Here is a 27,391-nt window from a genome sequence, read left to right as displayed (position 1 = left end):
AGGACAGGCTTACTCCTCTGTTCTGCACAAATGCAGTCAGATTTATGATCAGGACTGCCCGTTTCTACAGGGTAATAACTTACTTTCTTCTAAAGGCTTCGATAATTTTTAAATTTTCAGCAAATAAAAACACATATGTCATTTACATATTCAGAAAAGAAATAAACAGGGACTTCCCTGGTGGTCCAATGGTTAAGACTCCATGATCCCAAAGCAGGGGCACGTGTTTGATCCCTGGTCAGAGAACTAAGATCCCACATGCCACAGAGTACAGCCAAATATATACATACACATACACAAGAGGTCTTTTTTGTTATTATTGTTATTTTTAAATTGGAACATCTATATGCCAACTACAGGTTTCTTCGTAGTGGTGGAAAAGGGGGGATCTTTGCACTTACAGTCAGCTCATAAATCTCGGGGGTTAAGCGTCTCCACATTTCCAAGCAGCAGAAAAGGGGTTATCAAATACACCGTGCCTTGTGGAAAGACTAAAAGGTAGTCCAGATGCAGGATGTCAAGGGAAATGAGATCCCTTTAAGAATAGGGTTATGATGTTATAGCTTCCTAAGGCCCTGAGTGATTAAAAAAAAACACAGTTCACATTCCACAACACATCCCTAGAAAAGCACAAAAGAGATATGCCCAGCATGAATCATTGTATCCCTTCCCCCTCCAAGGGCACAACACCCAGAATAGCTTCCTGATGACACAGCAGCTAGAAGCCTTTGAAAGCCTTAATCTTTAGGGAGGAAATGAGAGGGAAAAAACAAGTCCTTGACACAGACTTTAACTTTTAGATCTTTACAAGGTAGAACAGAGCAGCGGTGAAGGTAGTATGGATTTTTTGTATTTAATTCTTCTCACTTGAGCCTGTAGTTGCTAAATGTATATGTATGATAGATTTGTCTGGTTTGCTCCGTTTCCACTGACTAACACTACTGCTATTTTGTGGTGAACATATACTTTAATAGTGTTCATTCTGGTGACCAACTGCCTTCACAGATCTTATTACTTATTCATAACAATAATATTGTGCTGCATTTACCAAGCATCTTTCACTCAGGAATTTCACTTCACTATTTCATCATGACACATTTTCTCTTTCTGGCACAGATGGTAAAACTGTCTTGTGATTACAGTAAAATGATTACACCAGATGATGATGTAAAATTAGTAACAGAGCCAAGAAAAGAACTTTTTTACTATCAAGATGCAAGTACATGAACCACTAAATGATGGTGCCTCTAATCTGGTAGGTCCTCAGTCTGGGAAATCTGTATTGGGTTTTTACAAAACCTGCTGGTACAGTTCCCAACTCTGGCTTTGGGAGACTGAGGACCTGGGAATGCCACAGACTAGTATTTTAAACATCAGGAGGAAGGGTAATCTTATGAGAGAAGATAAGTTTGTTTTGAGTCATGCTGTGCTTGGCCTGTAGGACAGCCAGCCAGATGATAATGTATAGCAGATAGGTAGTCTTGTGGATCTAAAATTCAGCAGAGAGGTCTGAGCTGGGGATTGTTAGTGTACAGGTGATAGTTAAAACAATGCAAGTGAATGAGACTGTTTCAGGAAAATGTACAAAGTAAGAGGAGATAAGGACGTAGGACTGGACTCTATTAAAAACTAAAGTAATGCTTAAAATTCTCCAAGCCAGGCTTCAACAGTACGTGAACCATGAACTTCCAGATGGAAGCTGGATTTAGAAAAGGCAGAGGAACCAGAGATCAAATTGCCAACATCCACTGGATCATCGAAAAAGCAAGAGAGTTTCAGAAAAACATCTACTTCCACTTTATTAACTACGCCAAAGCCTTGGACTGTGTGGATCACAATAAACTGTGAAAATTCTTAAAGAGATGGGAATACCAGACCACCTGACCTCCCTCCTGAGAAATCTGTATGCAGGTCAAGAAGCAACAGTTAGAACTGGACGTGGAACAACAGACTGGTTCCAAATAGGAAAAGGAGTACATCAAGGCTGTATATTATCACCTTGCTTATTTAACTTATATGTAGAGTATATCATGAGAAACGCTGGGCTGGAGGAAGCACAAGCTGGAGTCAAGATTGCCGGGAGAAATATCAATAACCTCAGATATGCAGATGACACCACCCTTATGGCAGAAAGCAAAGAACTAAAGAGCCTCCTGATGAAAGTGAAAGAGGAGAGTGAAAAAGTTGGCTTAAAACTCAACATTCAGATAACTAAGATCATGGCATCCAGTCCCATCAATTCATGGCAAATAGATGGGGAAACAATGGCAACAGTGGCAGACTTTTATTTGGCGGGGGCTCCAAAATCACTGAAAATGGTGACTGCAGCCATGAAATTAAAAGATGCTTGCTCCTTGGAAGGAAAGCTGTGACAAACCTAGACAGCATATTAAAAAGCAGAGACACTACTTGGCCAACAAAGGTCCATCTAGTCAAAGCTATGGTTTTTCCAGTAGTCATGTATGGATGTGAGAGTTAGACTAAAAAGAAAGCTGAGTGCCGAAGAACTGATGCTTTTGAACTGTGGGGTTGGAGAAGATTTTTGAGTCTCTTGGACTGCAAGGAGATCCAACCAGTCAGTCCTAAAGGAAATCAGTCCTGAATATTCATTGGAAGGACTAATGCTGAAGCTGAAACTCCAATACTTAGGCCATCTGATGCAAAGAACTGACTCACTGAAAAAGACCCTGATGCTGGGAAAGATTGAAGGTGGGAGGAGAAGGGGACCACAGAGAATGAGATGGTTGGATGGCATCTCTGACTCGATGGACATGAGTTTGGGTAGGCTCTGAGAGTTGGTGATGGACAGGGAAGCCTGGCATGCTGCAGTCCATGGGGATGCAAAAAGTTGGACACGACTGAATAACTGAACTGAACTGAAAATCTGAGAGGAAGAAATTCCAGGGAAAAAACCAAGTCTTTCTTAGTGGTTGTAGGGGTAGGAGGAGGTCTCTATGAGACTGGAAGATAATAATGCAACATGAGTCAAGGTCTGATGATGTTCAACAGTGAAGAACACAAGACAGTGTTTAGAGGGAAGATGTGCACTGGATTTGGTAACACGAACTTACTTAAACTTCAATAGCAAGAACAACAGTGGTAAAGGCAGAAGCGAGATTAATTAATTGTTAAATTGGGTTAAATTATTTGTTCTATAAATTCCGATGTTCATATTTTTTTTCACAGGACAACATGTAACTTGCAACTTAAAAAAAAATGAAAGGAACATTCATTAATTACTTCCTATGTACCATGAACTGTGTTAGGCCAATTTGTATGCTGTTTCATTTAATCTTTCTATCAAACATTATGACATAAATAATATTATCATCATTTCGACAGATGAGAAAAAGCTCAAAAAAGATAACATCACCTAACAGTTAAGACTGACAGACAACTTATTACACTTTCTAAAGCTTTTTCAGGTATTATCTCATTTAACTCTCACAACAATTCTATGAGACACATACCAGTGTAACCGCCTCATTTTACAAATGAGGAAACAGAAGTACTAACAAGCATGTAACTTACTCAATACCACACAGTGGTGAAACAGATTAAAATAAGAGCAGCCTGACTCAGAGATCCATAATTATTACTACTGTGATTTTTTTCCCCAAGGACCTGAGCAATTTCAATCCAGGTTCTGTCTGATTCTGAAGATGTCTGTCAGTCTACTATACAATGTCACATCCAAACTCCTTGAGTGAGATTTTAATAATGATGACCACGGAGAAGAATTCAGCACTTTAAAGGATAAAAACTGTCCTCAGATCTTCAAAATTCTTTAGAAAGAGGGCCTCACTTTCAGAACTTACTCTGAATAAAGAGAATCTAACCTAAGCCAACTTTTCCAGTGAATTCTGAAAAAACTCAAGAAAACTGGTTTAAAGAGTTTGTTTAGAGGTAATATACACTATTTTGGAAGGGAGCGTAGCACATTAAATCCTATCAACTATGAATATCTTAATACCAATTCATTTTTTCCCAGTGTGACTGCTAGTTGAGAATAAACTCTGATTAAAAAAGAAAGACAAGCCGGACTCAGAAAAAGGTTTCAGGAAAGAAGACTAGGCCCTGACTAGGGAAGAGCATGAGTATTTGAAAACACAACTTATGCACATATATATGAGGTTCGATTTTTAAAAAGTGGAGGATCAGATCCAATGACCCACTTGATAGTTCTACCCCGAACCAAACCTTATTTCAGTTCAGTTCAGTCGCTCAGTCCTGTCCGACTCTTTGCGACCCCATGAATCACAGCATGCCAGGCCTCCCTGTACGTCACCAACTCCCGGAGTTCACTCAAACTCATGACCATCGAGTCGGTAATGCCATCCAGCCATCTCATTCTCTGTCGTCCCCTTCTCCTCCTGTCCCCAATCCTTCCCAGCATCAGACTCTTTTCCAGTGAGTCAGCTCGTCGCATGAGGTGGCCAAAGTATTGGAGTTTCAGCTTTAGCATCAGTCCTTCCAATGAACATCCAGGATTGATCTCCTTTAGAATGGACTGGTTGGATCTCCTTGCAGTCCAAGGGACTCTCAAGTCTTCTCCAGCACCATAGTTCAAAAGCATCAATTCTTCGGCACTCAGCTTTCTTCACAGTCCAACTCACATCCATACATGACCACTGTAAAAACCATAGCCTTGACTAGATGGACCCTTGTTGGCAAAGTAATGTCTCTGCTTTTTAATATACTATCTAGGTTGGTCATAACTTTCCTTCCAAGGAGTAAGTGTCTTTTAATTTCATGGCTTCAATCAGCATCCGCAGTGATTTTGGAGCCCAAAAAAATAAAGTCTGACACTGTTTCCACTGTTACCCCATCTATTTCCCATGAAGTGATGGGACCAGATGCCATGATCTTTGTTTTCTGAATGTTGAGCTTCAAGCCAACCTTTTCACTCTCCTCTTTCACTTTCATCAAGAGGCTTTTTAGTTCCTCTTCACCTTCTGCCATAAGGGTGATGTCATAAAACACTGTAAATGGAGTAACTGCTATTGAGAACTGAAGCAGAAACCACTGAGATTTAACTCATTTTTAATACTCAAAGCTTTTAGAGTGTTTGAGGATATAAGGAAAAGAAGCTCAACATCAACAAAGTTTATACAGAGAAAAACGTAAGCTGTAACTAAAAACTATCATTCATAAGCATCAACCAGTTATCTACAAAATGATGTTCAAAGGATAGTCTAAAAATGACAATATCCTGTAAATATTTCTCAGATATATCCTAGGATACTCTTAAGAGGAAAACCTTAATGATTCATCACCACATTGTCCTCCTCCTCATTATCATCATATCACTGTCCTGCTCTGAAGGGCTCACACACGTAGTTGCCTTCATCATCTCTCTGCCAGCAACTTAATGCAAATGTTTCCTTCCAACAAGTGATCTGGCCAATGTGGCAAAAAAAGAAAAGAAGCAGTATACATACCTGGTCATGGATGAGCCCATGATAGAGGATGCTCTGCATGTCTCTGCAAAGCCGCTCCAGGCCACCATACTTGGACCAGACATTGGGGCTGTTGGCTGACACTAAACCCTCCACAGTAGTCTTCAAATTGCCCAGCAACTGCCAATGCTCCCTCCTGCAAGGCCATCAATTATACCAATGGTTAGTTTCTTTGTTGTACTTGATCATACCATGTCAAAGAAAGTCTAAGACAAGAAGCCTCCTGTCCCACATCCTAACATTCTCTCCCCTATTAACTTTTTTACTTGGGTGTAAGACGTGACCTGCCTCTTGAGAAACTTGTATGCAGGTCAAGAAGCAACAGTTAGAACTGGACATGGAACAACAGACTGGTTCCAAGTAGGAAAAGGAGTATGTCAAGGCTGTATATTGTCACCCTGCTTATTTAACTTATATGCAGAGTACATCATGAGGAACACTGGGCTGGAAGAAGCACAGGCTGGAATCAAGATTGCTGGGAGAAATATCAATAACCTCAGATACGCAGATGACACCACCCTTATGGCAGAAAGTGAAGAGGAACTCAAAGGCCTCTTGATGAAAGTGAAAAAGGAGAGTGAAAAGGTTGGCTTAAAGCTCAACATTCAGAAAACGAAGATCATGGCATCTGGTCCCATCACTTCATGGGAAATAGATGGGGAAACAGTGGAAACAGTGGAAACAGTGTCAGACTTTATTTTTGGGGGCTCCAAAATCACTGCAGATGCTGACTGCAGCCATGAAATTAAAAGACGCTTACTCCTTGGAAGGAAAGTTATGACCAACCTAGACAGCATATTAAAAAGCAGAGACATTACTTTGCCAACAAGGGTCCGTCTAGTCAAGGCTATGGTTTTTCCCGTGGTCATATATGGATGTGAGAGTTGGACTGTGAAGAAAGCTGATCGCCGAAGAATTGATGCTTTTGAACTATGGTGCTGGAGAAGACTCTTGAGAGTCCCTTGGACTGCAAGGAGATCCAACCAGTCCATTCTAAAGGAGATCAATCCTGGGTGTTCATTGGAAGGACTGATGCTAAAGCTGAAACTGCAATACTTTGGCCACCTCATGTGACGAGTTGACTCACTGGAAAAGACTCTGATGCTGGGAGGGATTGGGGGCGGGAGGAGAAGGGGACGACAGAGAATGAGATGGCTGGATGGCATCACCAACTCGATGGACATGAGTTTGAGTGAACTCCGGGAGTTGGTGATGGACAGGGAGGCCTGGCGTGCTGTGATTCATGGGGTTGCAAAGAGTCGGACATGACTGAGCGACTGAACTGAACTGAACTGAACTGACGACCCAATTCTGACAGGACTGAAGCTATAAAGAACACTAAGATTTTAAAATTAAAAAAAAAAAAAGGCCCTCATATTTACATAGCATATTGTGCTTTGTAAGGTGATCTTCATGTACCATCATTTTATCCTCACACAAGTAGCCCATAACCCTGTGTTTCTTGGCTTGTGAGCCATTAAGATCCATTTCTGGGCTTTGCCAGTGGCTCAGTTGGTAAAGATACATTTCTGGGCAATGACATTATGTGAGCACTATATAAAGAAATGAAGGGCATTTGCTGAAAACCAGAACCCTTTGGTTGAACAAAAAAGTCAAAAAACAACTTTTTATTAACTGTATTTCCAGTACTAAGTATATATATCTGTATACAAATATTATAGATAAGAATAAAAATTGTCCATGATTTTCTCCCATGATTTTTTAAGCTAAAATTGAGGCAAAAATGTCCTAAGCTCACATTAAGCCACTTAGGACACGTCCCCAAGTCAATCAACTATTGGCTTATTCTCCTGGATCATCTGAAGTACTTCAGTGGAAAAGTCTAAAAATTGCTGCCCTAGATGATATTCAAGGTTCCTCCCAAATTCCCAGCATTTTCTCAATACAGCTTCCTACCCAAATAAAAATTCAAAATGAGCTGCAATTGAATAAAAAGAATTGGATGCACAGAATCAAAAGGATAAGGAAAACATGAGGAGATGAGGTATCAAACTCCTCCTCTTGGGTCCCCAAGTGTACATACTGTACACTTTACCTAGCTTTTTCATATCTTGTTAGAACACTACTCTTTCCTCTTCAAGGACAGTCCTGGGGAATTTCTTCAAGGGACTTTTACCATAACCATTTTAGTATTATTTAAATAGCTACAAGGGTAGGAGGGTTCTGAATTGAAATCCTTTCTAACTCGATCAGTGCTCAAAACTAACCTCTCCTACATTTTGTACACTTTCTAAGCCATTTTTGAAAAGTGGGTGAATAGAGTGATGGCAGACAAATAAAATAAAATGAATGAAGCTACGTCTGGTACAGGAGTATTATCTAAAAAGGAAAAGCCAGATGGATCTCACTCTGATCTTCTACTCTAGAGCCCTTGAGATCAAGAATTTATTCAAATGAGGAGACATCAGATTTTTTTTAACCTTATGTCATTAAACATTTGAGTCACCAGGCTCCCCTGTTCTATTTCTCCTCCCACCGAGTTTTACTAAGATATAACTGGCTGCTGCTGCTAAGTCACTTCAGTCGTGTCCGACTCTGTGCGACCCCATAGACGGAAGCCCACCAGGCTCCCCCGTCCCTGGGATTCTCCAGGCAAGAAAACTGGAGTGGGTTGCCATTTCCTTCTCCAATGTGTGAAAGTGAAAAGTGGAAGTGAACTCACTCAGTCATGTCCAACCCTTAGCGACCCCACGGACTGCAGCCTACCAGGCTCCTCCATCCATGGGATTTTCAAGGTAAGAGTACTGGAGTGGCTTGCCAGTGCCTTCTCCGGATATAACTGGCATATAACATTATATTAGTTTAAGGCATAAAACATAATGATTTGATATATGTATATACTGTGAAATGATTACCACAGTAAGTTCAGTGAACATCTATCATCTCACAGTTACAACTTCTATTCCCTGTGATGAGAACATTTAAGATCTACTCTTTTAGCAACTTTCAAATATATTACCACAATACAGAACTGTTAACTATAGTCACCATGCTATATATTATGCCCCTAAAACTGACTTATAACTTTGTACCTTTGGACCATTTCACCCATTTCCCCCACCCCCTCATCCCCTTCCTCTGGTAATCAATCTGTTCTCTGTTTCTATGGGTTTTGGGGCTTTCACATATAAGTGAGATAATACTTATTTGCCATTCTCTGTCTTATTTATTTCACCTAGCATAATGCCCACCACTCATGCTGTTAAAAATGGCTAGATTTCCTTCTTCATGGCTGAATAATATTCCCATGTGTGTGTGTCTGTGTCATTTTCTTTATCAATTCATCTATCAGTGGACACTTAGGTTGTTTCCATGTCTTGGCTATTTTAAATAATACTGCAATGAAAATGGGGATGCAGATATCTTTAAGAAATAGTGATTTTGTTTCCTTGGGATATATATACCCAGAAGGAGAATTGCTGGATCATATGCCAATTCTGTCTTTAATATCCTGAGGGATCTCCATACTGTTTTCCAAAGCGGTTGCCCCAGTCTACAATCCCACCAACAATGCCCTAGGGCCCCTTTTTCTCCACATCCTCACCAACACTTGTTGCCTCTTGACTTTTAAATGCTAGCCCTTCTAGCAGATGTGAGATGACACTCTGGTTTTGATTTGCATTTCCCTCATGACTGCCCTTGTGGAGCACTTTCTCATGTACCTGTTGGCCATTCCCCTGTTCTATTTCTAAACCAGTTCTGAAAGATACTTCAAGGTAACCAAGATGCACACAGGACTGAGGTGGTCATTAAAAGGCCATTTACTGCAAGAAACTGCCATCACAGAGGCCAACTGACTGCCTTCAGTGATTCTCCATCTCCTATGCTTCCTCAGGGTTAATCTGGCCTGTTCTGACTGACACAATTTCAATAGGTTACAATCAAGTTGTGCAGGCCTGACAGCCAGTCTGGTTCCTCAACTGACTCTGCATATCTGTGTTCTGATTCATTCTGTATTGATCTTACTAGTTTAACCATCAAAGAACATCATCATAAATCCTGCATGTAGACAATAAGTACCCTAAACCCTAGGGCTTTGATCCCAAAATTTTACAAAGAGCACTGAAACTCTAGAAACCTTGAGCATTCAGATTTATGAACAACTTCTGGATGAACTAAACAACTTTTCTTCCCCAACATGAAGTGTCCCTGAGATGCCAAAGCTACAGAAGAATGTGGCTCTTACTCTAATATGTACCAAATCATCTCTATTTGGCAGTGTTCTTGCCTAGAGAATCCCAGGGATGGGGGAGCCTACTGGGCTGCCGTCTATGGGGTCGCACAGAGTCGGACACAGCTGAAGTGACTTAGCAGCAGCAGCAGCATGTAGAGGTAAAAGTAAACTTTAAAAAATTTTTAATTTACATAATCAGTCTCTTTAGTGTCTTTGCCTTTTTTAGGATCCTTTTCCCTAATTTTTTTTGGTTTTCATTTTCAGAGAGTTAAAATACTAAATTCAACTGAAGCCCATACATAGTGGCTGGATTAATCCATTCATATTTGAATCTTAGATGTCAATAGATCACCATGGGAAGTCAAATATTCCTCCTCATTGTTGACCCAGATTGTTAGCAACTGAGGTCAGTCTTTCCTAAGCTAAACTGTTTGGTAATAATTATTTGAATGATATCCTGCATTCACATGTAACCTCATCTAGGCACAGGCAAGGACTAGATTAGGCTCAAAGCAGTCCTTTGTAGAGCCACTTCTGCAAGTATACAGAGTGCTCATCTTTTTTTTTTTTTAAATATTTATTTATTTATTTGGCTGCATCGAGTCTTAGTTGCAGTGTGCAGGGCTTAGTTGCCCCAAGGCGTGAGGGATCTTAGTTCCCTGAGTCTCCTGCATTGCAAGGGGGATTCTTAACCACTGGACCACCAGGAAAGTTCCACAGAGTGCTCTTCTTTAATCACCATAAATTATTATTATTTTTTTTTTTTACTATACCCAACAGTTTATTAGATGACTTTACTTGGATGTCACATAGGCATCTCAAATTCAGTATGTCTAAAATGGAGCTTTATGATACCGAAAGTACAAGCAACGTAATAAAAAAACCCAAGTATTAATAGTTACAATTTGTGCTTCCCAGGTGGCATTGGTGATAAAGAACCCGCTTGCCAAGGCAGATGTAAGAGATGTAAAAGACTCGGATTCGATCTCTGCTTTGGAAGATCCCCTGGAGTAGGAAAAGGCAATCCTCTCCAGTCTTCTTGCCTGGAAAATTCCATGGACAAAGGAGCCTGGCGGGTCACAGTCAATGGACTGCAAAGTATAGGACATGACCGAGTGACTGAGCAGGCCTGTACAGTACAGTGTGCACATCAAACAAAAAGGCTTCTCACAGAAAAAGAAATGAACAACGAACTGACAAGGCCACTTATGAATGGGAGAAAATACTGGCGAGCCACACATCTGGTGAGAGGTTACTATCCCAAATGAGAGGTTACTACCCAAAATATCATGCAACTCAATAGCAAAACCCCAAATAATCCAATTTTAAAATGAGCAAAGGACCTGAATAGACAGTTTTCCAAAGGAAATATTCAAATGGCCAACAAGTACATGAAAAGGTACTTAACATCATTAATTTTTGTGGAAATACAAATCAAAACCACAATTGAGATGTCATCTCACATCTGTTAGAATGACTATCATGAAAAGGCAAGAAATATAAAATTTGTGAACTACTATGCTGTACACCTGAAACTTATACTGTTCATCAACTATACCTCAATAAAAAAAAATCTAAAAATAAAAAAGACAAGAAATAACAATTGGTGGTGAGGATGTGGAGAAAAGGGAAACCTTGTGTACTGTTGGTGTAAATTGCTGCAACCACTGTGGAAAAAGGATGGCAGTTCATCAAAAAATTAAAAATAGAACTACAATGTGATCCAACAATACCACATTTAGGGGCATATTTGTAATCAATTTTACTGCGGAACTTTATATAACTGATCACCATAAATTAAAAGCAAGTCTTTCTAAGCATCTCACTCTATGTCAAGGAAGAACTAGGCCCAAGTGACAAGGGACAGTATAATCCATCTCTACTTGAATTATTTTTATCAACAAACAGCAAAGCCAATTGCAGAATAAAGTTCTATTTTCTTTTCAGAGGATTTTGACTACATTCTTTGAAAAGGAACAGGAATTACTTAAGCAACTCAAATAAGGATACCCAAGAAAAATAGTTTCCCTAAATGCCAACTTAGTCTTAAGCATGCCAAATCACAATTAAAAATGACACTCAGGTTAAAACAGTAAAGTTATAAGTAAATGCTATTTTTTAAAGAAGTGTTATACCATATAACTAATATAAAACTAATCACTAAAAATAAGTGAAATCAATAGTAAATAGTGAGTACTGTACAACTGTAAAATGTGATTCAGTGCAAGAAATATATATTGGTATATCTTCTACATTCAGTGCTCTCTTTAGTGGTAAAAAGAAACAGCTTCAACTTATTAGCATATCCAATCTACAGCATGCCAGTCATCTGGATTGGAATGTGGTATCTACCTGAGACCAGAGTTGAAGGTCAGGCTGTCCCAAGTCAGATAACGATCTGATCCCTGAAATGCGAGGAGAGGTATGTGACATCCATGTGTGGAACATCATGAAACCAGTAAAACATTTTATTAGGAAGAGTTTCCAAAGCTAATGAAAGTATGTAAAAGTATAAAAAGCAGAAGGTAAAATTATATTTGTGATCTCAACATTTATATACTAAGAGAAATAGTGATATGTTAATAGTGTTTACTTTTGGTTATATAAGGGGAATGTAGAGAAGAGAGGAGCTATTTCCGCCTTCCGTCAGGCTAGCAATTAATGAAAGGTCAATAATATGTACCAAGTTTGCAAACAAGAAGCTGGAAAGTACCATAAAGGATTTTTTAAATACTCAAGTATCAAAGGTATCTTATGCTGACAGACTGTGGTCAGGCAAGCACCTAGGACTTTTAATGCCAGAAAGCATTTCCTTGAAAGAAGCAATGGATTCATTCTTAAAGCAGGGAAAAACATAATTAGGGAAATAAGTATCATAACACTGAGGTAGCAAGAAGCTACAATGTTTAATTTGCATTTAACTTTCTTCTTATGTGGCTCTATATTTTCTGTTTTTAATTATATAGTATTTAACTTGTAGAGTATGTAGTTAAATATTTATATGATGCTTTTTTAATAAATAATATGCTTATAGAAAAAACACACTTTATTATACAGCTCTCAGCTCTAAGGCACTTAGGAGAAGCTAACCACTGGTAGTCCCATCCCTTTAGTGGCTGATAGCAGAATCTCAAAGTCTAGGAGAGAACCTCAATGTCTAGGAATCCTAATGTCTAGAACGCAAGCTGTGTAACTTTATACCTACTCAACAAATGCTTTATTAATCATACTATATTTTAATGACATCAAATTTCTTTAATTTTAACAATGAGTAGCAGCAGCGGATTTAACAATGGAGAAGGCAATGGCAACCCACTCCAGTACTCTTGCCTGGAAAATCCCATGGGCAAAGGAGCCTGATAGGCTGCAGTCCATGGGGTCGCGAAGAGTCAGACACGACTAAGAGACTTCACTTTCACTTTTCACTTTCATGCATTGGAGAAGGAAATGGCAACCCACTCCAGTTTTCTTGCCTGGAGAATCTCAGGGACGGGGGATCCTGATGGGCTGCCATCTACGGGGTCGCACAGAGTTGGACACGACTGAAGCAACTTAGCAACAGCAGCAGCACCAGATTTAACAAAAGGAAGGAAAATCCCTTACATCAGAAACCTAACCACCAATGATATGCAAACTCCTTAGTTCAAAAATTCTCCATCCTGCTCAGTACTTCTCAATTTGAAGACAGTCTCTACCACATTCTATTGCAAACAAGATAACCTCATGCCTACTCCCATGACTTTATTCATGGAGACCTTTCCACTTGGAATGATTCTCTTCTTGTCCCAATCAGGGATTAAGGTTCAGCTCTAGTTCAATCTTTTCCCAAGAAGTTCTAAATAATCTGACCTGTTACAAATGTTTTGTTAGAAACTCCACAATATATGCTGTCACTGTATCATTCCTTCTAATATTAATCCTTAAAAAAATTATTTACTGGTATATGGTTGATTTCCTTAAGGAAAAAGACCATGTTTTTTCTATTTCTTTACTATTTTCTATTTTAATACGCAGAGAGAAAATGTCTTCAGTGGAAAGAGAATAAGCTTCATGGTCAGGGCAGCCTGAATGTGAATCCTAGCTCTGCACAAACCAGCTGTGCAAGTCACTAAACTCCTTAAGTTTCAGTTCCCTTATCTGTAAAACAGATAGAACAGCTGATTAATAAAGGATAATCTACAGAAAGTACCACCATCAAGCAGATAATAGTAGTATTACTTTTCCTTTTCCTTTGAACTTCCATTGCATAAATCTAATGTTCAGCTGCTAAGTGGTGTCCAACTTTTTGCGACCCCCATGGACTGAAGCATGCCAGGCTTCCCTGTCCTTCACTGTCTCCAGCAGTTTGCTCAAACTCATGTCCATTGAGTCGGTGATGCCATCCAACCATCTCATCCCCTCTTGTCCCCTCCTCCTCCTGCCTTATATCTTTCCCTGCATCAGGGTCTTTTCCAATGAGTCAGTTGTTCGCATCAGGTGGCCAAAGTATTGGAGTTTCAGCTTCAGCATCAGCCCTTCCAATGAATATTCAGGACTGATCTCCTTTAGGATGGACTGGTTGGATCTCCTTGCAGTCCAAGGGGCTCTCAAGAGTCTTCTCCAACACCACAGTTCAAAAGCATCAGTTCTTCGGCACTCAGCTTTCTTTATAGCCCAACTCTTACATTCATAGGTGATTACTGGAAAAAACCATAGCTTTGACTAGATGGATCTCTGTTGGCAAGGTAATGTCTCTGCTTTTTAATATGCTGTCTAGGTTTGTCATAGCTTTTCTTCCAAGGAGCAAGCATCTTTTAATTTCATGGCTGCAGTCACCATCTGCAGTGATTCTGGAGCCCCCCAAAGTAAAGTCTCTCACTGTTTCCATTGTTCCTCCATCTATTTGCCATACTAAGCCTTCTTAGCATAAATCTAATAAACCCAATTTTTTAAATCAGAAGGGGTACCTAGTACAAAGCTTTCTTACCCATTCTGCTTCAGAGATGCTGAAAACATTCTGTATCTATGCTGTTCAGTATGGCAGCCACTAGCCACTGTGGCCATTAAGCACTCGAAGTCTGTGCAGTGTGATTAAAAAACCAAAAATTTTAAAATTTTATTTAATTTTAACTAATTTAGACATAAATCACCTCAGTGGCTATCATCTTGGACAAAGCCGGTCTATAAACACCAAGGTAGGTTGTTTATGGAGGAAAGAATACAAAACAAAATAAAAAACAGAAAAAAACTCCATTTATGGAAGAAGTGATAAAGTAGCTATAAAAAGCAGAAGCAGCTGTGGGGATGGTAGATACTGAGAAAAGCTTCAGCTTATGGTCCCTGCTGTTAGCTGATACACCTCCTGCTCCTGGGTTCTGACAATAGAATTTTCCCCCAAAGCTTCAGAGTTATGTTTCTGTGGGGCAGAGGTGTGTACAAATAATTGGATTAGCAGTATGGATTGCTCCCAAATCATGTGATCCACTTGTTTTACCATCAGTGCTATATAAACTTTCAGAGCATGGTCAAAGGAAAAATGGAAAGAAAGGGAAGAAATAGAAAAATGGAAATTAATGTGAAAATGTGAAAAATGAATAAAGAGGAAGGGGGAAAAAAAGAGGCCCTTTCAATAGCAACAGTACCAATAACACCTGCCCGACCATAGGAAGCGTGACACAATTGTTACTGTTTCCATCCCTTGTGCAAATATTCAATGAATACCAATTATACGCCAGGCACTGTGCTAGGCACCAGGCTTATGATAGTTAAAGAAGAACAGTCCTCAGCTCTCAGGGTATTCAGAGTGCAATGGGGGAAATGGGCACTCATTTAAAAAAAAATGCTATATAGTGAGAAGTACTGTAATAAGAGAGACGGAAAAACGATGCCTTCTAAAGGAGCATTATTTAAAGGACAACTAAGAGCTCTCCAGGCAAAGGAGGAGGTAATGCAGGGAATGCAGAGGAGCAGGAATCAGAATGGTGAGGAAGGAGATTTAGGAGTGAGTGAATGTCATAGTTTTGTAACTGGAAACTTCATATTGAATACCAGAAAAAGTTTTGACTTTCTATTTTCAGTGAGGAATCACTTAACATTTCTGAGCAAAATACTAATTTTGCTTCTGGAAAAATTATGTTGGTAGCAATGTGGAAGCCATCTGGAATTGAGGGACTGGATTCAGATTGGGAGCTTAGTCAGGAGGCTACTGGGAGAATCCACAATGAGAAATAATAAAGGCCTTATTTTGTTTACATCTGCCCAGAATTCATGCCTCTTTCTTTTGGTATCAGAATACTGATTTTTCACAGGGAAATCACCCCTCTGGCACTTGCCCCGGTTCATGAAGTACCACGAAAGGATCACCCTATGCCAGGATCCAAGGTTGGGCATATAACTTAGGCCTGATGGAGCAACATATTTCATACCCTGATTACAAGAACAGTAACATTAAAAAAAAAAAAAACAGTAACATAAGTCAGTCCAAAAACTTTCACTTTTGCTATACCTATTGACATTGCTCTTTTCCTTCTTTTTGGATGGACTGTTAAACTTGAAGTTGCCGAGGGTTATCCTATAGAAAAGACTGCTGAGGATGAAGCCGACACGTCAGAAAACACGGCACACAGACAGGGACAAATGTTTGCTTAAGCACCTGCATCTGGCTATTCCTGAAACAACACGAGCCAATGCACTTGGAAATGGAGGGGAAAAAGCTTCAGGAGAAAAAGCAGAAACAGAACTCACTGGACCCAGGGACTACTTGGATATGGCAAATGAAGGAGAGGGAAGTATCAAATTTCTGGCTTGGCTGATTGAATGGAAAACCCTATTAACTGAGACAGAGGACAGAGGAGGAACAGGTTTTGGTCAATGAAATGAGCTCAGTTTAGAGATACTAAAAGCATCTTACTACTTGAATTCTGACTATCTGAATCACTAAACCAGGAAAACTTTGTAAGTAGTTGCATTCCAAGATCAGAAGGATATGGCATGGTCCAAGTCAGCTAAGGGTAACACAATGCTAGAAGAACCATTCCTATTACGGTTCAGTAGTTTCACCAGACACCCTCCAAACAATTGGTATTTAGGAAAGTCTAGGAAAAGTGAATTATCATCCCTAAGCTCTAGAGCATTTTTCTAGTGATTACTAGCTAGATGGAAAGCAATAGGGGAATCTATGACATTCCACTCCAAGGATGAAGTTAAAAGCTGGGTTAAGTGACTTCCCTGGTGGTCCAGTGGTTAAGAATTCGCCTTGCAACGCAGGGAACTTGAGTTCTGTTCCTGGTCGGGGAACTAAGATCCCACATGCCACTGAGCAACTAAGCTTGTATGCTGCAACTACTGAGCCCAGGTGCCACAACTAGAGAGTCCGTGCATCACAATGAAAGATCCCACATGCCACAACTAAGACCGGATGCAGACAGATAAATAAATATTAAAAAAAAAATTCTGGGCCAACACCCCAGGCCCCAGTTTGTCAATTTGGATAGAGAAACCATGGAAGGAGGAAGCACAAGCAATAATATCATTAGAAACAGCAACTGGAAGAACACACACTCATCTTATTTCAAGAAAACTGGGGAGGGGAAGGAAGTAGACATTTTCTGCATTCAGTACATATCAGCACTCTCTGAGGAGGTTTTTGCACATTATCTTACTGAATCCTCACCAGTCAGGAAGGCATCATTCTTCCCATTCAGGCTGGATAAGTCAAGTTAAGCAGTAGAGCTAGAATTCAAATGCAGCTCTACCTGGCTATAAAGCTTATGCACATTTCACTCCGTCAACTGCTTTCAGAATATAATTTTATCTTTCATATATTAAGAAAACACGATGCCATCTCATCAAGAAAATGTCTTCTGAATTGAGTGTTTTATTGGCCAAAGAAAGGTTAGGTTTGCAGTGACCCAGCCACAGTGCCTCAATTCTCAGGCACAAGTCATGTATTTTATTTACCATTTGACTACCCAGAACTAAAGAGGCCATCAGCGTCACAAAGTCCCATCAAATAAATTATTTTAAGTTAACTAGTCACCAACAGAGAGTAGGCTATGTTAACATTAAGAGTGATTTCGTGGGGATAATCCCACTGCTGAAATTAAGCTTCAACCAAAGTTCCTTGGTAAAGAAGCAAGCATGGAAAGAATAATAGAAAAAGATACCTGCAAAGGAGAAGCCTTAGTAACAGTTAATGACAGGCAAAGAATGCTATAAAATTGACTAGCTTATACATGTCTTTATCCCAGCATATTAGCACAGTGAGAGGTAGTATAGCATAGATATTAGAAGTAGAGCCTGCCTGAATCCCAGTTCCACCAAAGAGTTACTGTGTGACCTTGGCAAACTATTTATTGTGTCTATGTCTTAGCTTCCTCACCTGACAAATGGTGATAATATAGTACCTATCTCACCCGGCTGTTATGAGGACTTAATAACACTTGTAAGGCTCTTAAGCAATGCCTGGCACGTAGTAAATAAGTATTTGTTAAGTACATTAAATAAATAAATAACTCAGCTGGGAGGAAATCTGAATTTCCAACCTATTCTCTCCCACATGAACTGGTGGAGGAAAATAAAAATAATCCTAAAATTTGTTTAGAAAGTATACAGGACTTTTTACAAGAAGCATTTCACAGACATCTGGAGGAAGAATAAAGAGCCAAATATACATAAGCAGAAACCAAAATATGGAAAAAGGAAGTAGGCTCTTCAGTTTCACTGAACACATCATTCGCAGATCTCATGCAGTAACCCCACGTCCCGTCATCCGAGGTTTTGTACAGCAGGCCACAGGCTAACTGTGCATGCAAAAGAGAAGTCACTCTTTAAAATAGCCAGGTCTTCACCCATGTACAAAATCTCATTAATTTTCCCCTGTTGATATTTTTTCAGAGGTAAATATTCCAGTCTTTGGATTCTAGCTGCTCCGGTAACTACATCTGAATGTTTTTAAAAGTCAAAAAGGACTTCCTTAAGCCACATTCCTGCTCTATCCTGTCCATTCCAGACTCTTAAGAGGTTAAGACCAGAGTTATTAATGAAGCAACACCTACACAGAAGTACAGCTGGAGTCCAAGACAACATTCAGCTTTTCTAATTTCTAGAAGGTACGAACTTGATAGCAGTTTCATATAAATAAATGGGAAATCGCTCAGCTGCAATGTGGGTAAGGAGTGACGGGTTTAAATACAGGGGAGGTCCTGTCACTGTCTGACAGGGATCCAGCATTGACAACGGGCACGCACGCAATTGCTAGTCTCATTAGCAAGCCCTCACTCCCATTCCACTGCCTTTACAATCGCCCACTTTCACCCACAGGCCCTCCTTCACGCCTTCTTCCTCACACTCATTTTGCCTAAGCTTCTGTCTAGGCCACTCACAGTGTCTAACCTTTGCTCCCAGAAATTCTTACTTCAACCTTCTTAATATTGGCCTGAACTGCTGTCACCGCAAGTTTCAGTCGGGGCACCCACCTTGTCCCCTACTGCTATCTATAGACTCTGGCCTATGAAATCTCACTACAGCACCTCTCAGTGTCCCCCTCCTCCCCAGCAGCAGCCTTGAGTCTGAATTTTACCCACTCCTGCCCGCCCTCCACCGTCCCCCGCCCTCAACACACCCTATCCTCCCTCCTCCTCCCTCACTAAGCCCGTTCCCTCGTCCGCCCTATCTAACCTCCCCGTCTCTCCTTTCAGAATTTCTTCCCAAACAAGTCGCCCACAACTGTAGTCCTCCTGTCTGTCTCCTCGTGCTCTGTGAGCCTTCCCAAGCCTCTCCAGGCTTCAGCGCATCCATCCGCGCGCCACCTTTCCCAGCCCACCTGCTCTCCTCCGGCAAGCCCTCCTCGCAGCCGCCAAGCTCCATTCCCGCGCCCTCTGGCCGCATCCGGGGCTGCGACGTCGCCTCTTAAAAGAGGCGTCCCTGTCGCTTCGCCTCTCAGGGCCCCCAGAGCCCCTCGGGAATCAAGGAGGCACCCACGGCGGGTGGGCTCAGAGTGATGCACTACGGCCGAGTGACGGCAGCAGCGTTGATTGCTGCCTCAGCTGCGGTTTCTATCGCTGCCACCCCCTACTTCCGGCTCTGAGAACTACAACTCCCAGCAAGCATTTCGAAGGCCCAGCTGCTACCGGCATGCACCGCCCTATCCAATCCGAAGCTGCGCTCGCCGGACTTGAGACCCTGGCTGCTAGCTTTCCCTAGTGCACCTCACGATCATTAGGGGCCTGAAACGTAAAGCTGCGCTAGTCTATAGAGTTCCTACTGGAGTGGACCCTTAGACTCGCCTGTGACACTTCACCCGTGGGGCCAAAATCGGTCAGAGGTCTAGACTCGAAAATAACGCTGGTCTTAATCCAAAAACGGTTAACCCCACTTCAGCCTACCCCGGTTTAACATCTATTGGTGGTGTTTGGGGTCCTCAACAACTTTAATAAAGAACTCACAGACTCAGAAGAGCTCAGGTTGCTTTGGTGTCACAAAGGAAGAGCAGGAGGGAAAGGCTTTGGGAAAGATTTCCTGGAGGACTGATGTCAGAGCAGTTTTTTAGGATGAGTGGACACGACTGAGCGACTGAACTGACTGACTGATGACAACCTAGAGAACGGAAGAGAAGGTGGAGAGACGAAGCGCAAACAGGAGGAAGCTGGTTTGGGAACAGCTGATTCCGAGTAGTAATCAGAGCTGGGAAGAGATGAGGAACAGAATGGTGTGAGTGAGCAGGCAGACAAGATCGTGAAGCCATTCTGAGTTTGGATTCTATCCTGAGAACAATGAGCAAATCAAGAAGCGATTTGATCAAACCTGCTTAGAAAGCTATTTTTTGACAATGTGGAGAAGTAATGGGTATGTACTATGTTGGAGGCAAAGGCAAAAGAAGGGATATGAGAAGAGGTTGGACATCCCTATAGAGGCCAAGCAGGTAATGCCTGTGAGTGAAATGAGCCAGTTGTAGGAGAATGGCTGAAACTCTGAACTGGACTGTCCATACCTCCTCCAAGAAGGAAAGTCTCATCTTAGCTACAGTTGAATGTTTGAAAATATTCTGAGTTTTAGTAAAACTGGACTTTGCATTTTAAGTAAAATTTCCAATTTTTAAAATATTGGCCACTTTTTTTTTTAAGTGTGAAAGTTGTTTGTTAGTTGGCTAAGTCATGTCTTATTCTTGTCACCCCATGGAATTTATAGCCTGCAAGGGTCCTCCGTTCATGGGATTTCTCAGGCAAGAATACCGGAGTGGGTCGCCATTTTGTTATGCAGGGGATCTTTCCAACCCAAGGATGGAACCTGGGTCTTCAGCGTTGCAGGCGGAGTCTTTACCTCTATGCTACCAAGGAAGCCAATGTAAATAATACACAGGTCAAGGGGAAAAAAAGTCCATAGGATAAATGTACCCTTTGTGTTACTAGTTTGCAAATCCAGCCTAAACTTGGGCAGTAGCTGTAGCAAACAAGGAGGCTGGGATTAGAGCCATGGAAAGGCAACAGAATCAGCACTACTCTGCTAGGGAGGGATCTAATTTAACTACATAAAGACTAGTTACTCTATTAAAAATAATATATGACTTTTAAGAATTTTCAAACTTGAGAAAACTTCTGTGACTTAAAGGGAGAAGAGAATTTTAACGCAAAATGTGATTTCCAACTTCCATTTATATAAAAAATACTATTTGTTCAAACTTTCTCATATCTTCCTTATAAAGGGTTATACTTTTTAAGAAAGGGGCAGTGTTAGTCATTGGGGTTTCAGAACCTATTTCTACAAATGTATGAACTTCATTTCTTGGCATATGGCATAATCCCAAATTAATGCCACATGATTTTAACATAAATTTACATGAAAGTCGGCTTTATCAAGAAATTCTAGAGCTAAAATTGTGGTAAAAGTTCTAGAAAATAGGAATTTCCTCATATGTCCAAAACTGGGTTTACACTTACTTTTTTTTTTTGGTCCACACTGAACAACTCGCAGGAACCAGGGGTTGAACCTGAGAACTTTGCAGTGATAGCGATAGTGATAGTGCTGGGGGGAGTCCCAACCACTGGACCACCTTATGTTCTTTAAAGCAGTCAGTTAATGAACATGACAACCTTTAGCCATGCACCCACTCCCCAATCCCATCCTTTTGCTTTCCCTCACCCCAAGTAGCTATATTCTGAATTCCTTGTTTATAATTCCGCTGCTTCTCTTTTTAAATAGTTTCTTTGAATCTATTCATAAAATTTTTGTGTTCTAACTTTATAAAAATGATACTAAGCTGTATTTATTCTTGGAGGGCTTTTTCTGCTTAATATTACATTGATAAGATTTGTTTATAATGTGTGTCACTACAGTTCATTGATTTTGACTGCAATATAATAGTTCATTGTGTGAATGCACCTGTTTATTCATGTATTCTTCCACTGATAGGCATTTGGATTGTTTCCAAGCTTTTGCTATTGTAAACAGTGCTGCTGTGAATGTTCTGTTACATGGCACCTCTTATACATAAGCAAGGGTTTCTCTTGGGTACATACCTAGAAGTGAAATTGCCAGGTCATAGAGTTATTGTCTGTTCTAGCTTTTGTTTTGAGTGATGGGTTTGTAGGTACACAATTTCAGAAATATCTAATTAGTTATGAAGCCATAACTAATTATAATAAGTTATTTAAAATAACTAACCAAATGAAAATGGGCCATGTGTGGAAAATGAGAGTATACCATGAACCAAGGATTATGATTAACAAAATTTTATGCATCTCATCTGAGACCCAAATGCAGAAAGTCAAATATGCAAGAATATCTAGCATTAGGGTTCAGTAACTGTCACATAAATATAATGGCCTTATTTCCTGGAGAAGGAAATGGCAACCCAATCCAGTATTCTTGCCTGGAGAGTTCCATGGACAGAGGAGCCTGGTGGGCTACAGTTCATGGGGTCACAAAGATTAGGACATGACTGAGCAACTAACACCTTACTTAGCAACTGCTTGCTGGATTAATATTTTAAAGTTCAAAAAATCTGAAGAACTATATTGATCCTGATTAATCTGTTTTAAAGATTACTAGGATACAATTTTTATACAAATGGTAGTTGGCCTTAGAGTACCATTTGTTGTTGTTTAGTCACTAAATTGTGTCCGACTCTTTTGCACTCCCATAGACTATATAGCCTGCCAGGCTCCTCTGTCCATGGGAAGTCCCAGGCAGAAATACCGGAGTTAGTTGCCATTTCCTTCTCCAGGGGATCTTCCTGACCCAAGGATTGAACACATGTCTCCACTGGCACAAAGCAAAATTCACTCAAGAATCATTTATTCAAATAACAGGTTTTTAAAGCTTATTACAGATACCTACTTGCCAAAAAATTTGGTTTTAAGAAATATCTTCTTGAATATATTCAACAAATATTAAAGTCATGAATATTTTATTTTTATTGTATTTACTAAAATTATTCTTAGCATTTTTTAAAATATTCAAAATTTAAAACCTAAGCGATGTTGTCTACTTGCCAAGTCTAAAGCAATTTGAGCATCAAAATGAGTTAATTCATGGGATGTATACATATCTACATTCTTTTCAAAGGTAAGCACAACCCTTACACTCTGCACCCCTTTCCTTTTCAAAAGAGAGTTACTGAACATAAGATGAGTCTGTGAACTTCTGTGGAAACTTATATGTATATATAAGTAAGTATGCAAATAGATAAATAAATAGCAAAAGGAAGGAAGGGAGCAGGGAGGTAAAAGCTCTTTTCACTGTTGAATGTCAACTTATGAATGTAGAGGAATGACAGAGTTAGAACATTACTATTTTGTAGCCACCATCATAATAATTGATTCAGGCAAGAATCATCAATGGATGCTAAAGCTGTTAGCAAAATTTGTTCTGAAACAAACTGTTTACACAGTCTCAAACCATCTCCTCAAAGATTACTTATTCATTGTATATAAGGGAAAAAAGAGTATCTTCACAATGAAGAAATGTGGCAGATATCACCTTAACCAAGTGATCAAAGATCACCAATAAGATAAAATAACATCATGTGTCTCCTGATGTTAAGTACTGAGAAGGACCCAACATCACTTATGTATTAATAGTATTTCTTACAAAAGTGAATAACCGAATCTAATCATATGGCAGCAATAAGAAAACGAAACTGAAGGAAAATCTTTGCACTCATTGCTTCAACCTTCAAAATCGTAAATATCATAAAAGACTAGGAAAGGCTGACAAACTTTTTCTGATGGGAGGAGATAGAAGATAGAATTATCCTTGTTATAAAGGATAATTATTAGGATAATTGGCAAAATTTAGAATATAGATTATAGTCAGAGAATAGAATTGCATCAATGTTAAATTTCCTGAATTTGATCATTTTGGCATGGTTTTATAAAAGAATATCCTTAGATATACATTCTGTAGAGTCATGTTGTCTGCAGCTTACTGAGATTGTCCAGCAGCATGCGAAGCCTAGAGTCCTGGCTATCCAGAGCTTTCTTAGACTACCAATTTATCTATTGAGGAAACTGAAGAAATATTTTTTTAAATAAACAATCTTTACATAACTAGGGGGGAATTGTGTGATTCATGTAAATTTGTGTAGCTTTAGAAAGTTCCACAATTAGTCATTCAGCGAACTGACCTAGAATCTTTGGTTGAAAGAACCCCTGTCCTGCCCAGAGAAGACAAGGCCTAATAAGGAGAAGGCTAGAGCTCCAATCCCTGAGTGCAGGAAGAATTCCCCTTCAAGTTCCCCTATCTATCCAAGCAGTTTACCTAGTCAGGGAAAACTGATGACCAGGGAACTGGAGACTAGTAATTTCTCCAGCCACGCCTGCTATCCTGCTTGTCGTGTTCTCGGCTGTAACACTGTACTGTGTAGCAGAGTGTCTTGCCCAGAGTAGGGACTCAAATTCTGAATAAATGAATGAATAAATCCTGAGATTAAAAGGCAGAAGACTAGAACAGCTAGAAACAGAACAAAAGAAAAGGACAATACAAAAGAGAAAAAGGAAGCTGTGCCAAGGTGGCAAAGAAAAGGTACTGCAGCAGGAAACTGGCAAAGGGGGTAATGTAAAGAACTGAGCAGAAAAGAGAAGGAAAACCATATTGGCCATACAAGAGCTTAAGGGAGTTGTGTGCATGCTAAGTTGCTTAATCATGTCTGACTCTTTGCAACCCTGTGGACTGTAGCCTGCCAGGCTCCTCTGTCCATGGGATTCTCTAGGCAAAATACTGGAGTGGTTGCCATGCCCTCCTCCAGGGGATCTTCCCCACCCAGGGATCGAATCCATGTCTCTTGTGTCTCCTGCATTGGCAGGCAGGTTCTTTACCACTAGCACCACCTGGGGAGCCCCAAGGAGTTAGGTATAATAATAATAGTCACACCTAACTAATACATACTATATCTACATAGAATACAAACTATATCAATTAATAGTTCCCTTATTCAAGTATAATACAAATTACATCAACATATGAATTCTAAAGAGAAGGAAATGGCAACCCACTCCAGTATTCTTGCCTGGAGAATCCTGTGGACAGAGGAGCCTGGTGGGCTGCTGTCCATAGGGTTGCACAGTCAGACACAACTGAAGCGACTTAGCATGCATGCATGCATTGGAGAAAGAAATGGCAATCCATTCTTGCCTGGAAAATCCCATGTATGGAGGAGTGTGGTAGGCTACAATCCATGGGGTCGAAAAGAGTTGGACACAACTGAGCGACTTCACTTTCACTTTCCTGGTAGTCCAATGGTTAAGACTCTGCCTGCCACGGCAGGGGACAGAGGTTCGATCTCTGGTCTGAGATCCCAAGTGCCATGGAGCAACTAAGCCCAAGCACCACAACTATTGAGCCCCACACCTAGAGCCTGTGTTCCACAAGAGAAACCACTACAATGAGAAGCCAGTGCCCTGCCACTAAGAGTAGCCTCCACTTGCAGCAACTAGAGAAAGCCCGCATGCAGCACTGAAGACCCATGCAGCCAAAATAAAGATTTTTTTTTAAAAAGGATAATACACCATGACCATGTAGGTTTATCCTAGAAATGCAAGGGTGGCTTAACATTTGAAAAGCAGCCAATATAATTTACCATATTAATAAACTTAGAAAGAAAAACTATTTGGTCATCTCAGATGCAGAAAAAGCACTAGATAAAACTCAGCATTCACTCATAACTAAAACTCTCAGCAAACCAGAAGTAGAAGGGAACTTCCTCAACCTGATAAAGGGCATGAACAACAACAACAAAATCTAACATCATACTTAATGGTGAAAGACTGAATGCTTTCCCCTTGGTATTGGGAACGAGTCAAAGATGTCCACTTTCTCCATTGTTATTTAACATGGTACTAGAGTCCCCAGTCTGGAGAAGGCAATGGCACCCCACTCCAGTACTCTTGCCTGGAAAATCCCATGGACGGAGGAGCGTGGTAGGCTGCAGTCCATGGGGTCGCTAAGACTGAGCGACTTCACTTTCACTTTTCACTTTCATGCATTGGAGAAGGAAATGGCAACCCACTCCAGTGTTCTTGCCTGGAGAATCCCAGGGACGGGGGAGCCTGGTGGGCTGCCATCTATGGGGTCGCATAGAGTTGGACACTGAAGCGACTTAGCAGCAGCAGCAGCAGCAGAGTCCCCAGTCAGTGTAATAATGCAAGAAAGAAAATAAAAAGCATACAGATTGGAAACAATTATGCTAAGTGAACAATCCAGATATAAAATAGAGTTTATACTGTGTGATTCCACTTATATAAAATTCCAAAAATGCACATTAATCTTTAGTGACAGAAAACATATGAGTGGTTGCTTAGGTAGAGGTTGAGGGGAGGGATTACAAAGGAGCACAGGAAATCTTTGGGAGATGATAGATAAATTTATTATCCTGATCATGGTGGTATTTTCACAGGTATATATTTCACATATCTACAAACTACACACTTTAAATATATCTTTTATTGTCTGTCAGTTATACCTCAATAAAGCTGAAAAAAGGAGGGGACTTAAAATATATATCAAACTAATAAAACTGAGTTAAATATATGAGTTGTGCTTACCTTTGAAGAGAATATAGATCTCTATGCACACTGTGAAAAGAGAGCTAGCACATGTTAATAGGTATGGTGTTGTTAAGGTTGCCAGATTAGCAAATAAAAATATAAGACTCCTGGTTAAATTTTAATTTCAGATAAACAACAAATAATTGTTGAGTATAAATATATCCTAAATATTACTGTAATATTCTGTGGTAAAAAAAATTGCTGTTTATCTGAAACCTGGGACAAAACTTACCCTAAACAATTATTCATTGTTTAGCTGAAAATCAGATTTAACTGGTTCTGTATTTTGTCTGGCAATCCTAGACACTGTCTTATCTACACTATGAAATTAAGCCTCCAAAAGGGGCAGCTGCTTGAATTCTGTTTATTTTGACTTAGGTCTGAAGACTTAACTGCTGAACTGAAGACAAACGGTGTCCGCTCAGTGTCCAGCACATGCTCAGAAAATGTTCACAGCACATGCTCAGAAAATGTTTTTTTCTTTGCAAGCTACATGAAGATAGGGACAACATCTATCTTGCTCAGCATTTTACCCTCAGGGCCTATTATGATGCCACTGCTCAATGAATACATGATTAAATGAACATCTGCCTCTTGTGGCCCAGCAAATTGCAGGGTTGACCTTTTATCTCCAGCCCTGTAACTGGCTGGTCAACTTCTTAGACATGCACTGGTTTTGATTTCTTGGCTTTTCTTCCTCTTCACTGTTGCTGTGT

The 27,391-nt window shown here is 40.2% G+C and overlaps 1 protein-coding gene across 4 annotated transcripts in view; it reads right to left on the bottom strand.

The window, feature by feature from the left end:
• RUBCN (rubicon autophagy regulator) overlaps nucleotides 1-27,391 on the bottom strand; it is a 60,714-nt gene that overhangs the window by 31,564 nt on the left and 1,759 nt on the right. For 2 of the 4 annotated variants that reach the window (XM_055400049.2, XM_055400128.2), the window contains exons 1-2: nucleotides 19,457-19,712; nucleotides 5,442-5,595 (exon numbers count right to left, since the gene is read on the bottom strand). In XM_055400049.2, coding sequence (XP_055256024.1) covers nucleotides 5,442-5,595; nucleotides 19,457-19,521 — 219 coding nt within the window. In that variant the 5' untranslated portion in view covers nucleotides 19,522-19,712. Of the gene's footprint in view, nucleotides 1-401; nucleotides 573-5,441; nucleotides 5,596-19,456; nucleotides 19,713-27,391 lie in introns of those variants that run through there. The other 2 variants (XM_088837780.1, XM_088837781.1) reach the window with 2 other exon arrangements.

This window comes from Moschus berezovskii, chromosome 1 (genome assembly GCF_049115385.1).
Source record: "Moschus berezovskii isolate FMDL1 chromosome 1, NW_MosBer_1.0, whole genome shotgun sequence".
Classification (NCBI taxonomy): domain Eukaryota; kingdom Metazoa; phylum Chordata; class Mammalia; order Artiodactyla; family Moschidae; genus Moschus; species Moschus berezovskii.
This window is presented reverse-complemented; position numbering and strand designations above follow the sequence as displayed.